This window comes from Podarcis melisellensis (assembly GCF_964234715.1).
Source record: "Podarcis melisellensis genome assembly, chromosome: 8".
In the NCBI taxonomy this organism is placed as follows: domain Eukaryota; kingdom Metazoa; phylum Chordata; class Lepidosauria; order Squamata; family Lacertidae; genus Podarcis; species Podarcis melisellensis.
This window is the reverse complement of record NC_138540.1, coordinates 6,540,516-6,557,111: the sequence shown is the minus strand read 5'-3', so window position 1 is coordinate 6,557,111 and position 16,596 is coordinate 6,540,516. Positions and strand designations below refer to the sequence as shown.

General features: G+C 46.5%; 1 protein-coding gene across 1 annotated transcript in view; it reads left to right on the top strand.

Annotated features, from left to right (window-relative positions):
• The first annotated feature begins 305 nt into the window (after positions 1-305).
• The window catches only part of XPO7 (exportin 7), a 59,399-nt gene continuing 43,108 nt past the window's right edge, over positions 306-16,596 (top strand). The window contains exons 1-2 of the mRNA XM_081922958.1: positions 306-452; positions 15,715-15,861. Coding sequence (XP_081779084.1) covers positions 435-452; positions 15,715-15,861 — 165 coding nt within the window. The 5' untranslated portion in view covers positions 306-434. The remainder of the gene's footprint in view (positions 453-15,714; positions 15,862-16,596) is intronic.

Below are 16,596 nucleotides of genomic sequence, written 5' to 3'. Positions count from 1 at the left end.
CCTCCATGGAGGAGCCCTGCCCCGCGCCACGACGCGCGGCCCCTTTAAGAAGCCATGTAAACAAAGTCTGATTCCACCCCGCGCATTCCCCTGCCCCGGCGCGCGCGCGCGCAACAGTTCCTCTCCCCCCCCGCGCGCGCGCGCTACTGCGCGGTGACGTCACTGCGGCGCGACCGGCGGCTCCCTCCTCTACGCCGCCGCAGAGCAGCCGAGCCATTCCGAAAGCCCGCGCGGCGGCCGCAGCGGCGGCGGCGTCCCTGGCTCGTTCGCAGAACCTCGAGGCCCCCCCCCCCCGGCTGACGCCGAGTGCGTGAGGAGGGCCGGCGGCGCCAGTGCGCAGGCGCGGCAGCCCTGGCTGGGTCGCCTGCGGTGGGAGGGGGCGAGAAGCGGCGGCGGCGGCGGCGGCGGCGGGAGCGGAACATGAATGGAGCAAAATGGCGGATCATGTGCAGGTGAGGGGATGCGCGAGGGAGAGCGGGGCTCGGCGGACAGGCCGCGCCGCCGGGCCAGAGACCTGAGGGGGCTCTCGGGGCCTAGCCTGGCGGGGGCCACCCGCGGGCCGGGCCTAGCCTGCCGGGGGCCGTGAGAGAGAGCGCGCGCGGGCCGAGCTCGGCGGGCGCCTCCTGGGCCTGCGCCGGAATGGAGGAGGAGCAGGACGGGCGCCCGGGAGAAGTTCGCGGCCGGGCCGGTGGGAAGGTGGTCGCCGGGCCGGCTGCGCTTGGAGGCGCGTGGCTCCCCGGTCACGGCCCTGGGCCCGTGTAGCTCAGGACCGCCTGCACTGGCTGGCAGGCAGCGGCTCTCCAGGGTTTCCAGGAGGGCTCCCCACCTGGAGATGCCGGCGGGGCTGAGCTTCCCTCATGCAAGGCAGGTGCCCCGCCGAGGAGCGCTGTGGCCAGGCGGAGGGAGAGGCGCGGGCGGGAGAAGCGGGGTCGGATCCGGCCCGGGGGTACTTCATTGGGGTTTGATGCTGAGGAGTCGGAAAGGGATCCGGCTCCCTCTGATCCAGCTTTCTGGGTTTGGGAAGGGGACCAAAAGACAGAGCACAGCAGAGCTAGGAAGCCAAAACCCAATAACCAGCCTCAGCCCACTTCTTAGGCACTTGCTTCCACGGAAGGGATAGCAAAAACAACCTTCTGCCCTCTCTCTAGTCCCAGGTAGCGCAGCGTTATGCCGGGATTTTTATTCCCCTTTTGCAAACTCTGCTTTGGTCAGTCCAGCCTCCTTGCTGCCCTTTTTGCCAGGACTGTGCTGTGGTTTAGGAAGAATGGAGAACTTGCAGGAGTTGCGGGGAGGGGGCTGTGGACCGTGGGCTCCTCCAGGGCAGTGGCTCTAGGCATAACATCCCCGAGCCGCCTCCTTCTGGATTTGGTACCTCCAAGTGCCACAAGGGTGAGCTGTTCATTTGTTCGTAACTTGGCTGTGCAAGTTCTTGGAGATGAAATGCTTTGGAGTCACTTCGCACATTGCAGAGAAAAATGGCTCCCCGCTCCTCCACCCCCCATCATAGGTTGACATGTCTTTTTTGAAAGGCATTTGTGTAACTCCTTATATTTATGCCCCCAGGAAGAGCAGCAGACTGGGCCTCCTCTGGGGAGGTACAGTGGTACCTCGCAAGACGAATGCCTCGTGAGACAAAAAACTCGCAAGACGAAAGAGTTTTTCGTTTTTTGAGTTGCTTCGCAAGACGAAAACGTCTTGCAAGTTTGATTTTCAATGCATTCCTATGGGAATCCGTGCTTCGCAAGACGAAAAATTCACAAGACGAGAAAACTCGCAGAATGAATTAATTTCGTCTTGCGAGGTACCACTGTATGTGTGTACCATCTCCCCTCAGATTTACAAGTGGCAATGGTTGACACCAAGTGGGAATGCGAGGACCTGTCTGTTGGAATGCATGAAGTGCCCCAAGTGTTTCCCAGATAGATTTCTTTTTTTTCCCATTTTCCTTAGTTTTGCCATTAAAAAGAATTAGTAATGGTCTGATTAAATGTGAACTTTGGCTGTATGTAGATCATTCTTTCTAGCAGAATAGTTAAGCTATAGAACTCACTCCCACAGGAGGCGATGATGGCCACCAAACTGGATGGCTTTAAAAGAAGCTTTAAAAGACGAAACAGCTATTGATGGCCACTGGCTCTGAGGTCTATACTGTGCCTTCACAGTTGGCGCAGCAATGCTTCAGAATACACTACAGGAGGCAAGAGTGCTCCCTGTGTTTGGGTCCTGCTTGCAGGCTTTCTTTTGGAGCATCTGATTGTCCACTGTGAGAACAGGACACAGTGGACAATTGGCCTGATCCACCAGGCTCTTTATACGTTCTTACATTAATCTTTGGATATATTCACAAGTCATTTGTTTTAACACACCATATGCGCAAATTTAAAATAAGTTTCACAAGTTTCATAATGGCAAAACATCCCGTTTTCTGTTAAGTTTGTTCAGGCTGCCTTTATACCAGGTGAGCTTTCTTGTCCATTGAGCCCAGGATTGTCCACTTTAGCTTGCTGCAGCTCTCCAGTCTTCAGTTCCACCACCTGATTCCCTAACTAGAGATTGAACTTTGCTCTACTATCAAAAGTTTCGAGTTACCATCAACTGGGACGATAATTTAAATTCATTCCAATGAATGTATTTATTTATTGCATATATATCTCACCTTTTCTCAAAGGAGCTCAAGGTGACGTACATGTTTCTCCCCTTCCTCATTTCATCCCCACAACAACCCTGTGAGGTAGGTTTGGATGAGTGGCAGCGACTGATTCAAGGTCACCTACTGAGCTTTGTGTCCAAGTGGAGATTTGAATCCTGGTCTTCTAGATTCTAGTTCAGCCCTCTAACCACTACACCACAATGGCATGAGTAGAATCATAGAATTTCAGAGTGGGAAGGGACCACAAGAGTAATCTAGTCCAACCCTCTGCAATGCAGGGATCTTTTGCCTAATGTGGGGCTTGAACCCACAACCGTAAAATTAAGGAGTATCTTGAATGTCCTTCTCTAGTGAAGTCTGGTGTATACCAAATGTGGAAAAGCCCACTGCTTCACTGATAAACTGCAGGTTCTGGTTGGCTTCCAAGCAGCTTGGATTTAACACATCTTGGATCAATTCAGAACTTTATTGCTTGGATCATATTGACTATATGTGGTGATCTTGTGAATGAATGAACATGAGTTATCAGCTTTTAAAAGAAAATATACTAGCCCTCCTTGCATAAAGATATTGACCTGGCAAGCAGTTATTTACAGGTCTAGTGTATGGTCCCCACACCAGTGCTTGGGTGGATATATTTCATTGCAGGATGTATGGCGGTCCAAATGCAGAGAGGCAATCTGGATTTGCTGATAGATCTCTGGATTGTTTGCAGCAAACTGGCAAGGAGTTCTGTCTCCTAGTTTAAGAGTAGCAGCAACAAAATTACCCTCCTCCCAACACACATAAACACACACACACAACTAACCTAATTTGTGCTTCTAAAAGGGCGAAAGCTTGGGGTAACTAGGAGTCCCTTTTGTGGAAAAACAGTGAGCTCTGGAATGCAAAGCACATTCCTGGGTTCAAGAGTTCTTCAGTTTTAAGTGTATGTTTTTTTGCACCAGCTCTGATTAATAGATTTTGGGGTTCTAGTAAAAATTGTAAGAAAATCCAAGCCTGTCCACACCTCTCCTCAGGTTAACCTTCGGTCAGATAATAGGAAGTTCCAGTTCAATAGAGAGAGATCTGTGTTTGCCAGGGGTTACCTGTCAGTTTAATATTGAAAAAGGAGTGATGAACAAATACTGTATGTGTACGTGAGAATGGAATTACTCCAATTGCACATCCAGTCCGGCATCCTGTTCTCACAGTGGCCAACCAGGTGCCTGTGGGAAACCTGCAAGCACAACCTGAACACAGCCATTTTCCACTCCTGCAGTTTCCAGCAACTGGTATTCTGAAGCATTTCTGCCCTCCTGGCTAATAGCCATTGATAGCCCTCTCCCCCACGAATGTGTAACCTTCCATCACATTCTAAAACCCCAGAAGGTATCTGTAAATCGAAAAAATAAAATCCCCTCCCTCTTTTTGTTTTGTTTGGGCAACCCTTCAAAATACCGCCACAGATGCAGAGAGTTGCAGTTTTCTTCCTGCAGATAGGTTAGCCATTTTCACTTGTTTTTTTAGTCTACAGGCCCTTGTTCCTTTCAGTCCAGTTGCCATCTGAATGTAGCACATGGTAGATGCCTCTGAACTCAGCTGCATATCAGGAGCAGTAGCTGCTTGAAGCACCTTCTCCCTGACTGTTTTAGCTGTCCTGCTGTTTGTCCTCCATTCTGGGCTTTAATGGTGAAACTTGTTGGGTGGTTTTAGAAATTGTTCTAGGAGAGAGTTCTTTACTGTCACAGCAGGATGTTGTTGGCTGGTGTGGATTGCATTTGAATAGAACTTTTGGGTATCACATTTGGGCTTTTGAAATAATCCTTCCTAGGTAAGATTGGATAGTTGCCTTGGAGGGTTTTTGCCTCACTCTCTAGCACATGACATGTTGTCTAGAGCTGTTCTTCTGCACTTGTCTGACAGCCCTGTACTTGCTCTCAGTTTGTGGTGCACTGCTGTCATCTGCATTCGGTAGATAGCCAGATCAGAGTAGAGGTGGTGAATGGCATGAGATTGGACAAGATAGCATGGCTCTTTTAGTTCTGATCTTATGTAAATGTTCTCTCCCCACCCATATGCACTCCTGGGCAACTTGTAAGTATGTCATCAAGGCAAGCACAGTCCAATACAGATTATGGCCTGCTGGGGTCTTGATCAGTCCTGGGAATTGGCAAAAGGTAGTCTGTTTAGGCCGCGGAGGTCCACAAGTTAGAATCATGGACTTGTAGGTTGGAAGGGATCCTGAGGGTCATCTAGTCCAGCCCCCTGCAGTGCAGGAATAATTTGTGCAGTTTTATGCAAGCCTTCCCCAGCCTAGTTTCATCTCTCCATATGTTTCAGACGGCAACTCCTTTCAGCCCCAACCAGCTTGGCCATATGAGGCTGAGGGAAGTTATCTCTAAAACATCTGGAGAACACTGGGTTGGGGGTGGCTGGTTTGGATACAGTAGCAGATCAGTGCTTATTTTCTAAGCCTGTAACGGCTTGAGAAACAAGGCTGCCACTGTTAACTGAGGGAGAAAGTTGGTGTGTTTTTGCTCGGTGCTCATGACTTTTGCTTTGGACTTGAAGGGCTGTTATTGTGCGTATCCATTGCAGAAGATGCTCAGAGTGGCTTGATGCTGCCATTCTTGGAAAGTATGTTGAAGCCACCATCTGCTCCAGTCCCATTTGAAAGTTTCTCCAAACAGCATGTTCTGCGATGGTCAAAAACATGGGTAGGGAAACAAAGGCCCGGGGACCGGATCCGGCCCATCGCCTTCTAAATTTGGCCCGGGGACGGTTGAGGAATCAGCATGTTTTTACATGAGTAGAATGTGTCCTTTTATTTAAAATGCATCTCTGGGTTATTTGTGGGGCATAGGAGTTTGTTCATTCCCCCCCCTCCAAAATATAGTCTGCTGCTCCCCACAAGGTCTGAGGGACAGTGGACTGGCCCCCTGCTGAAAAAGTTTGCTGACCCCTAGTCAAAAAAGTACCACAATGGTGGGCTTTCCTTTACCCTACTCCTGCCCCACTTGTACTACTTTTGAGTTTTCTTTTCTTCGGTATTGCTGCCTGTTGAAAGTGTATCTGTCTGTGTTGCTGTTCTGGGACTGCTTGTGATGTCAGCCCCAACACCCCACATCAAGGTGGTTAACATTGGCTACCATAAAACAACTGACTTGGTGTATATTTCTTTCATTCAGTCATTTGAGCTTTGGGAAGAGAATCTACATAACATAAAGCAGCATTTTTTCAGTCCTTTCTGTAGCATTCCCCCTACCCCTAATCCCAGAGTATAAAGTGGCTTGAATAATAATAAAAATAAACTCTATTAAAACAAAAGGTGCCTAGATAATCAGTTGTGGCAACCGTAACCGAGGTTTAAGGTGCCATTCGGTGATTAGGTTATACACCTGAGTTTCTAACACTGCTTGTTGATAACTGCTTGTACTATAGCAGTACTGACATCTGTTATACTCTTCGCTACACTGCCTGACATTTTATCAGTACCAATGCCCACTTAACTGTTCAGCATGCTGCCAGTACCTGCCATCTTTTTAAATCGGTCACCTGACCAATATAGTGTTTCCCATTTGGTTCTGACTTCAACTTCTGGAATGGCTTTAGACTCCACCCTGGCCTCAGTTAAAGTTACTAAGGGACTTATGGGAACCCTTTGGTCCTCGGGAATTGGCCAACGAAAGTTTCGCTGTCAGCACTCCCATCACTAGCAGATGGGCTTTTCCTGATGTTTCACATCTCCCAAGAAGTGCAGTTCTCTCTTCAGTCCACTTCCTGACATCCAGTTGCTGCAAGACACCTGAGGCATTTAAGCATCAGCTTTGACTTCACATATGCCCCTGTTCCAAGAGACGCAGGTGGTGCTGTGGGTAAAACCTCAGCGCCTAGGGCTTGCCGATCGTATGGTCGGCGGTTCGAATCCCCGCGGCAGGGTGAGCTCCCGTCTTTCGGTCCCAGCTCCTGCCCACTTAGCAGTTCGAAAGCACCCCTAAGTGCAAGTAGATAAATAGGTACCGCTTTATAGCGGGAAGGTAAACGACGTTTCCGTGTGCTGGGCTGGTGCTGGCTCGCCAGAGCAGCTTCGTCACGCTGGCCACGTGACCCGGAAGTGTCTCTGGACAGCGCTGGCCCCCAGCCTCTTAAGTGAGATGGGTACACAACCCTAGAGTCGGACACGACTGGCCCGTACGGGCAGGGGTACCTTTACCTATGCCCCTGTTCCACCAGCATTTTCCATTTGGGTGCCAAACTCCACCGTTCCATTCACACTCAGTGCATGAGCCCAGTGGGTTGTTGGTTGCTACCAGGCTTCAGAATTAAGCCTGGCGCCGGGCGCATTTCAGACTTAAAGATTCTGCATTTGTGAGCACCTCAAAAAGTCAGCATGCCATTTTCTGTGTCTGGCTGATACTCGAGGATTGCCTAAACGTATATATTTTGAAGCCTCGAAATACGGTATGTGTTAAGGATAGACAATATGCTGAGGAGTTTAACAATAAAGAGTAGAGTGTTTTGAAAATTGAAGTACTGTATGGTACCAATATTTTTATTGTAAACACCAAATTAAACATGTATTAACAATTTCTGTTAAAAATGTGATATTAACAGTGTTTCACTTAAGTGAATTGTGTATTAGTTCATGCTTATCAAAATAATAAACAAAAAGTGTTGCTGATCCGTTCCCCCAAATGGCGACTAGACATTCTGTTTTGGCACCCACAACCCAGGTTCCAGGAGCTATTTGGCTCCTAGCTTTTCTATCCCAGTTTCTAACACTGGTTGCTGTACTGGGTAGGCAGTAGAGTTTGTCTCACTTCCCATGGCACCATCAGTTAAACCCTCCGTCTCCTCCTTTTAAAAGAGGCGATCAAAGCCCTGCTCTGAAAGGGTGCAGTGGGATCTACTGGCTTAATGGGTTCCATTCAAAGTATTTCGCCGTTGCCAGAAAGATAGAGACTTCTTGCCCATACCAGACAATAAGGATAGGTTTTTTTTAAAAAAAAGTTTATTTAACTTTATGAAGTAATCAAAATACTCTACAACAAAACAAAGAGTTAGGTGGTGAGTTGCTGTTATAAATCCATAGTACATGGTTGGATATGTTGGCTATTTGCAGTATGGTAGCGCTGCAGAGAGCTTGCTGGGGAGACCATGCATTAAAAAGGGACTCAAAAATAACTTAAACAAGGTTTTAATAAGAAAAACAAAAACTCCTTATACACTAAACACATCAACAACAAACCAGACCCAACCACCAACCCATCCCCCAGGGTAATGGGAGAGCTAGGTACTGCTCCTTATATACTACACCCAATTGCTGACACAACTCAACTCAGTGCAACTCAGCAGCACCTGCTGTGTTTCACAGCTGCAAAGCTGTGTCTCGTTATTTTGCTCTGGCCCTTGCTCTGGCCCCTTAAAGACATACACATCAAGTGGAACAATGATGAACCTTTACATTTAAAGTAACCATTCAATATTTCCCCTGCGGTTAATCATTGTGGAACAAAAACATAAAGCATATTTTGTACATGTCTTTCATGTGTAACCTTCGGAAGTGCTTTTGTAAAAATGTCCGCAATTTGATTGTCACCTGAAACATATTGAAATACAACCATTTCGTCAGCAATTAGTTTCTTTACAAATTGTAAACGTAATCTTAAGACTCTAGTGCGCTGCGTATTGGTTTCTGAACATACGATAGCGAGTCCACTCTGGGAATCAAGGTAAACTTTTACTGGTAGGGTTACTTGCATCTGTAGGTCTGCGAATAGTTGCAGATACCATTCTACATCACGAGTGGCCTGAACGCATGCACATAATTCACTCTCTGTTGTGGAGAGACAAATAATGGTTTGCGTCTGGGACTTCCATTCAAATGGACAACCGTTATACCAAAACACCATACCAGACACACCCCTGCAATTATTTTGTTCCAGTGCATGAGATGCATCGCAGAAAATTTCAAAACCTTTGTCAATACTTGATGTAAACTGCAACCTATAATGTTTGGTATGTTTAAGGTACATTACCGCTCTCTTAAGAGCAGAGAAACATTGGGTAGTGGGCTTTTCCACAAACTTTACCAGAAAGTGAAAAGCATAAGTTATATCTGGTCTTGAGATTCTTTGAATGAAATTTAGCTTGCCTATAGCAGAACGATACAAAGTTTTGTTAGGAAATGGCTTATCTTTACCTGTAAAGGTGAAACCACACACCATAGGCGTTTCCTTCCCATTTGCATTTTCTAAATGTAGCATTTCAACAAGATCATCAATTTTTGCAGTTTGATGAACCAGAAAAGATCCATTTTTGCCTTTCTCAATTTGCATGGATAAGTAATTTTTAGCTATGCCTAATTCCACCACATCAAATTTCTTCTGTAACTGTGAAACTACCTGTTCATATTCCTGTTTAGTTTTCGTAGAAATTAACACGTCATCTACATACACACTTTTTTTTTTTACAGTTTGCCCTTTCCTTTATAAACACACAGTTGTCTGCCTTTCCTTGTGAAAAACCAATATCCAGCAATTCTTTTGCTAAAGTAACCATTCAACAGGATATGACATTGGGACATGAAGAGCTTCAATCCAAAGTCAGACTAAAAAATAAGATCATTGTTTTCACAGGAACAGAGAGAGCCAGTAATAGCGGATATCGGTTATGCTGTCAGTACCAAATAAAAAATTGATGGGAGCCTACCAGACATGAGATTGTTTCTTAATAAACATCAAAAACATGCAGCATGGGGTGGTTTAGTCCATTGGCTTGGTGCCTTGAGAAGCATGCATCAAATGGGTCAACTTTTCTGAAATTACAATATGTATAGGGCCTTCTGAAACCAAAGGCGAATAAGAGGTGACATGATAGATGTTCATAAAATGGCTCGGCTCTGCCTCCACAGTTGGAGAAAGCAATGTTCCTGAATGCCAGTTGCTGGAAACCATAGGAGTGGGGATTGCTCTGGTGCTTGCAGGTTTCCCACAGGCATCTAGTTATCCCCTGTGTCTACAGGTCAAGATGCTGGACTAGATGGGTCCCCTTTAGCCTGATCCAGCAGACTCTTGTAGTGTTATTATGAAAGAGGAGGTGGAGTGCTTGCTACATCTTGTTTTGAGATTTACCTTGGAAAAAACTCCAGCTAGTGCTTCTTCAGTGCTCTCCTGCTCGCTGTCTCATGCTTCCATCCTTATCTAGTGTGCACAGGGCTCCTTCACTGCATCGCTGCTGTGCTCAATACTACTTTATCTAGTTTCAAAGGCCTGATATTGTCCAGCCATAGTAAGGAATAATCCCCACCCTTGGGTTGGCCAAACACATGCCTTCATTGGCTGGCAGCTGGGAAATGAGCACTTGGCAAGTCTGAACGGGATGGTGTACAGTCTTCTGTAGCTGGAGGGGCAGACACAGAATGGGGCACCAAGGGGGTTGAAGTGTTCCGCACTCTTGTCATTTGGAAAGGAAAACAGCCATCCCTAAGAATCTCCAAAAGCCATCTTAGAGTGTGTTTGAATGAATCAGTCTTTTTAAGTGGTCACAAACTGAGTTTTTCTGTGGCTCTCAACATTGCAGTTTGTTCTGTATGGTTTCATTGGGGTTTTTAATAGTGTGATCTGGCCACCTAGCGTTAAGTAGTTTATTTTAGAACTTTTTGTGTAGATGTACATAAGCCACGGGACACAGGTGGCACTGTGGGTTAAACCACAGAGCCTAGGACTTGCCGATCAGAAGTTCGGTGGTTTGAATCCCTGCGATGGGGTGAGCTCCCGTTGCTCGGTCCCTGCTCCTGCCTAACTAGCAGTTTGAAAACACGTCAAGTGCAAGTAGATAAATAGGTACCGCTCCGGCGGGAAGGTAAACGGCGTTTCCATGCGCTGCTCTGGTTCGCCAGAAGCGGCTTGGTCATGCTGGCCACATGACTCGGAAACTGTACGCCAGCTCCCTCGGCCAATAAAGCGAGATGAGCGCTGCAACCCCAGAGTCAGCCAGGACTGGACCTAATGGTCAAGGGTCCCTCTATCTTTACATAAGCCACATTGTGATGGTTATACCTAAAAGGCAGTCTAAGAATTCCTCAATAATAATAATAAATAGAGTTTCATATTCACTGTCCTCATTCTTCAAATAATGAATGCAGAAAGATGGAGAGGGTTTTTGCAACCGAGAGATTTATTCAACTTGGGAAATACAGGAAGACTCCAAGAAGCTGGGCTGCGTTAACACAACCTGCACTTTACCTACACTGCTGTCTAGCCTTCCAAGCTTGAGGTTGCACCTTCCAAAGAGGAAGGTGAAATAGCAAAGCTGTTATTTGTTGCTACTCACTCTATTGTGCTAGACCAGGATGAGGTTTCATCACAATCTCCTTTTTGCCTCCAGCTCAGTCTACGCTGGCTGTGGCCACCAAACTCAGGCACCAGTTATTCCATCCCCTTATAAGAGCATACAAAGAGCTCAACCTAATAAGGCCCATCTAGTCCAGCGTCCTGTTCTCACAGTGGCCAACCAGATGCCCCAATGGGAAATTTGTAAGCAGGACCTGACCACAAGAGCACCTTCTTGCTGTTGTGGTTTTCAGCAGCTGGTGTGCAGAAGTATAGTTGCCTCCAATTGTTGTTCTGGATCACGGGCCCCAAGGAGTGGTTTGATGCAGGGACACCAAAGAAGGATGTCAAAACCACCAGGTTGGCCAGTTATGTTGTTGTTGTTGTTTAGTCGTTTAGTCGTGTCCGACTCTTCGTGACCCCATGGACCAGAGAACGCCAGGCACCTCTGTCCTCCACTGCCTCCCGCAGTTCGGTCAAACTCATGCTCGTAACCTCGAAAACACTATCCAACCATCTCGTCCTCTGTCGCCCCCTTCTCCTTGTGCCCTCCATCTTTCCCAACATCAGGGTCTTCTCCAGGGAGTCTTCTCTTCTCATGAGGTGGCCAAAGTACTGGAGCCTCAGCTTCACAATCTGTCCTTCCAGTGAGCACTCAGGGCTGATTTCCTTCAGAATGGAGAGGTTTGATCTTCTTGCAGTCCATGGGACTCTCAAGAGTCTCCTCCAGCACCAGAATTCAAAAGCATCAATTCTTCGGCGATCAGCCTTCTTTATGGTCCAGCTCTCACTTCCATACATCACTGCTGGCCAGTTATAGTTCTTTATTAAAGAAATTAGTCAACTTACAACACAGTGTGCAAAGCCTCACAGTGAGAGTTTGTCATGACTTCTTTGCACCCAAGCAAACATGTATACGCCTTTTATTCACAAATCAGCTTACATCAGTTTACCCAGAACCTCCCATCACACCTGGTCCATGAGGCCATAGGTAGCAGCTATCCAAAGCTTCTCCCCTGTCTGGGCCTAGAGCCCAGCATCCCAAGTCCTATAGATAAGTACAGCATCAAAATAAGCCAATTAGCATATATCAAAGCAAGTGAATATATGAGCTCATTCTTGCAACGACTACCAATTATTTTGGGGTTATCTAGACTACCAAGATGGCACTTGCAGGCCTTCTGGAACATTTCACCTTTGGTTCAACACATCTGTGAAGGCAAAACATAGCCATTATAGACCAGTAGCCATGGCTAGCTCTCTTCTCCAGTATGAGTCTCTGCCCATTCCTTGTTCCTACACCCCAGTTTGATCCTTCTCTTGCACTCCATTCTCTTCTTCTGACCTTTAGACAAGAGGAGAGCCTGCTAGATCAGCCCAGTGGCTCATCTTATCCAGGATCCTGTTCTCACAGTGGCTGACCAGATGCCCGTGGGAAGCCACAAGCAGGATTCTCCCACAAGAGCACTCTCCCCTCCTGTGGTTGCTGGCAACAGGTATTTGGAAGCATTGCTGCCTCCTGCTGTTGAACATCTGGAGGCTGCAGTGCTTCTGAAACCAGTGGCATGCCATCTGAAGCCTAAGTTAATAATTGGCTCGTGGCAGCATCTGCATATTCCATCTCCCACTGTTTTCCGTGTCTTGCTTTGCTTCTAGACCTGGCTTCTAGCTGCCTATCTCAGCTCTCAACTGGTGGAATCCCAGAGTTCATTTTGCTGCCTGTGTGGAGATTCCACATTCCAACGCACATGCAGTCTTGAAGGCTTCTCCAGCCGTCCTTCCCAGAATGAGGCACTGACCTTTTTCTGTGCTGTTAGTTCCTCAAAATCCTCCTGAGCACGGCTACTTGTCTCAAGATGTGACAGACCTGCTGAGTCTGCCATGTTTTGGGATGTCAATGCAAAATAAATAGTGGGCAGGGCACAGGGGAGTCTTCTAGCCTTGCCTGTTGATGCCTTGGAACAAAAACTGGTTGACATCTGCATAAAACCCCAGACAATACAAGGCATTTGGTTTTTCATCCCCTGGCTTTCAGAACCAGCATTTCAGAAATAAATTTATGCTGTGCAGCTTCGGGAATTGAGCACTTTTTGAAAAAAATGTCTAGACTTTTAAAGTGTCAGTCTCCTGGGAATTAACTCTGAGGCTAGCTATTACAAATGAAATGTAAGCACATAATGAGGATGGGTGTTAGAGAGTGAAATAGACCCAAATGCTGGTTCATATATAGAAACAACATACGCCCTTTTTCTCTGTAGCAGACAACCCTGTATAATGTACCAATCATTCTTGGCACTCTTGATGTTTAATGTACAGAACCAACGTGTGTTGGAAATTCTCATCTGTTGATATCAACTGATGTTAAAATTCCTCAGTCATAGTAAATCTTGGCATGTTTGAAGTACTTTTGCATTCCAGGCTGTTGATCTTCAGATACCTTAGATCAGTGGTGTCCAAACTTTTTTCAAAGAGGGCCAGATTTGATGAAATGAAGGGCTGCGAGGGCTAACCAAAGGGCCTTTTTTTAGGATTGAAGTTTTTATTTCCAGATTAAACCAACCAACGGGCTGAATTAGGCCCCCGAAACGGACTTTGCCCACGCCTGCCTTAGATGATTTATTTCCCCATGGGCATAAAGTTTATAAATAGTATTGTGCAACATAATGTGAATTAGATTTTGGGAATCACTAAGGAAACTGTGTTCCACAACATACATGCAGAAGAGAACCACGTTGATTCCATTGCTGATCAATTCCTTAACGATAGAGAACTTGTCTCTTTTATACACTCTTTGTTGTTTTCTCACATTTTTTTCTTTTAAACCTGTTTGGGAGACGGATCTTAGAAGAGTAGTGGATAATGTGCAGTGGGGGAACCATGCCTCGCTCCCCCATTTAAATCTGCCTCCGCAAATATCCAAGAAAAATCTTTTTTAAATAGCTCATCCATGGTTCTTTACACATAACTAGAGTCAGTTCTCCTGTGTCGGGGGGGGGGTAGAGATATAACAAAAGTAGACCCTGTTCACACATGTGGCATCTTACAAGTGTGTGCACAACTTTTGGGTAGAGGTCATAAAGGACATTTCTGAAATAATAGGTGTACTGGTGCCTTTAGACCCCAAACTGTGTCTTCTATCAATTTCTGATAAATCAAATATGGACTTAATATATAAAACACTTTTTTTGTTCATAACTGCTTGTTTGACCATATTGCAGGGATGGAAGGAATCCTGGTTTTTCTTTAATCATTAGATTCAACAAAGTAATGTTTATTCTCATTTCTGAAAAACGAAGTTACAAATTGAGGGTATCTTGGGGTTCAGCTAAGCCTATGGATTTTGCCTCCGTTAGGTGGCCATTTGTTATTTAATAGGACAGGCCAATCATGGCGGTGGCAAATCCTGATGAAATGTTGCTTTGCTTGGTATTCATAATATTTGTCTTGTACTCTCTCTGTATCAGGTTGGCTTTTGGTGTAACATCTAAATCATTGTGTACTTGAGAATGTACCATATTTTATCAGGTAATGGCTGTGAACCCTGGATGTGTGGGGAGGTTGGTACTTTCCTCCCCTTTATATAATTTCATATTTTCTACTGGATTGTTACTTCACTGTCATGATAAAGTCTTGAAAAATTAAATGGTAAATGGCTATCTAAAAATGGTCAAATGCAGTAAATTAGTAGAATGAGAACTGTGAAGCCTCAGTAAAGGTAAAGGGATCCCTGACCACTAGGTCCAGTCGTGACCGACTCTGGGGTTGTGGTGCTCATCTTGCTTTATTGGCCGAGGGAGCCGGCGTACAGCTTCCGGGTCATGTGGCCAGCATGACTAAGCTGCTTCTGGTGAACCAGAGCAGCGCACGGAAACGCAGTTTACCTTCCCGCTGGAGTGGTACCTGTTTATCTACTTGCACTTTGACATGCTTTCGAACTGCTAGGTGGGCAGGAGCAGGGACTGAGCAACAGGAGCTCACCCCGTTGCAGGGATTCGAACCGCCGACCTTCTGATCGGCAAGTCCTAGGCTCTGTGGTTTAACCCACAGCGCCACCTGCGTCCTGTGAAGCCTCAGTAATTAGACACAATTCTCCATTTTTTAAAACAACTTGCACAAATTAAATATTTGGCTTATTCAGGGTCACATTGTGTATCCAGGCCTACAAACATGGTTGGCAGAACTACCTAAAGGAGCCCACTGAACTGGAGGCCTTGAAAGTCCTGATCTCAGGACGGAGCTGGTATTTAATGTGGTGGGGGTATTTAAAAGGTTCCTTGCAGGTTTCCCTTTGAATTGCTATTACAGTGGTACCTCCGGTTGCAGACAGAATCCGCTCCGGAGCTCCAGCTGAATCCCAAGGTTTCCGCAACCGGAGGGACCGTTTCTGCACATGTGCGCACGGTGGTAGAGTGCCTTTGTGCATGCGCGCGCAGAGAACCCGGAAAAATATTTCCAGGTTTGCCACGTATGTATCCCAAAGGATACGTAACCGGAGGTGAACGTAAGTAGAGGTACCACTGTACTTTCAAAGGGCTGGAATAGGGGAATGAAAATCTGGTGTTTGCTTCCCATAAGGTGGCAACACAGTTCTTTTAGAGTGTGGTTTTCACCCCCAAGCAAAATGTCAGGGTTTCAAGATTTGTGTTTCGCTTCCCCATGGCTGCATTTTTCCTAGCAGTTGCCCTTAAATGAAGTCCCACCAGAAATATAAAATAAAATAATCAAGCTCTCCTGTTTGGTTTGTTACAGAGTCTAGCCCAGCTAGAGAACCTGTGCAAGCAACTGTATGAGACAACCGACACCACAACACGGCTCCAGGCGGAGAAAGCCTTGGTTGAGTTTACCAACAGTCCGGACTGCTTGAACAAGTGCCAGCTTCTCCTTGAAAGAGGGAGTGTACGTAGGCAGAGAAACCCACCACCCTGCTTTCAAACCACCTAAAGCGTTCTCTGGGTATTTGCCTGTGCTCATGGCTTGGTACAGAAAAGTACTGCAGGAGTCCTGCTGGTGTAGTCTCTCCTCTGCTCTGCTTACAGCCATGTACTTGAGAAGTGATCACTATTGGGTCTCCTTCTGCTTTCATTTGGAGTAATTTACACAGAACATCTTGGCCCTTTCTCAGGGCTTTCTATTTAAAATACTTCTAAAGCACTATAAAGGAAGTTGAGTGGAACTATTTCAGAATTAATGTGGTCCACTCTTGAATGATAGTTCATAAGATTCATTGCAGACCAGCATGAGAATTCAGACACCTCCAGCAGACTTCTACAGTTCCTAGCCTTGGACACCTCCTGTGATAAATCCTTGTGCTCTTCTTACACACTCTTTCCTCCAGTATACACTACAGTCTTTCCTGTGAATGCATCTGAGGATCAGACCCTCCTGTCTGTCATGGACTGGCTGAATTCAGAGGAATGGTGGAAGGCACCAGCTTTGGGTACACCCAAGGAAAGAGAGGGCTCAGAGACACGGGATTGGTGGTGGGACAACATTGAATGGTTAGAGGGAGGAGAGGGAGCAGACTAGGAGGAGGAGGAGGAGGTGTCAGAAGCTGAAGAGGTAATGGTTTAGTGAACAGGAAGAAGCTGTGGCAGAGAGCAGTCCAGAATCGGGCAGAAGCGGAGGCTGGAG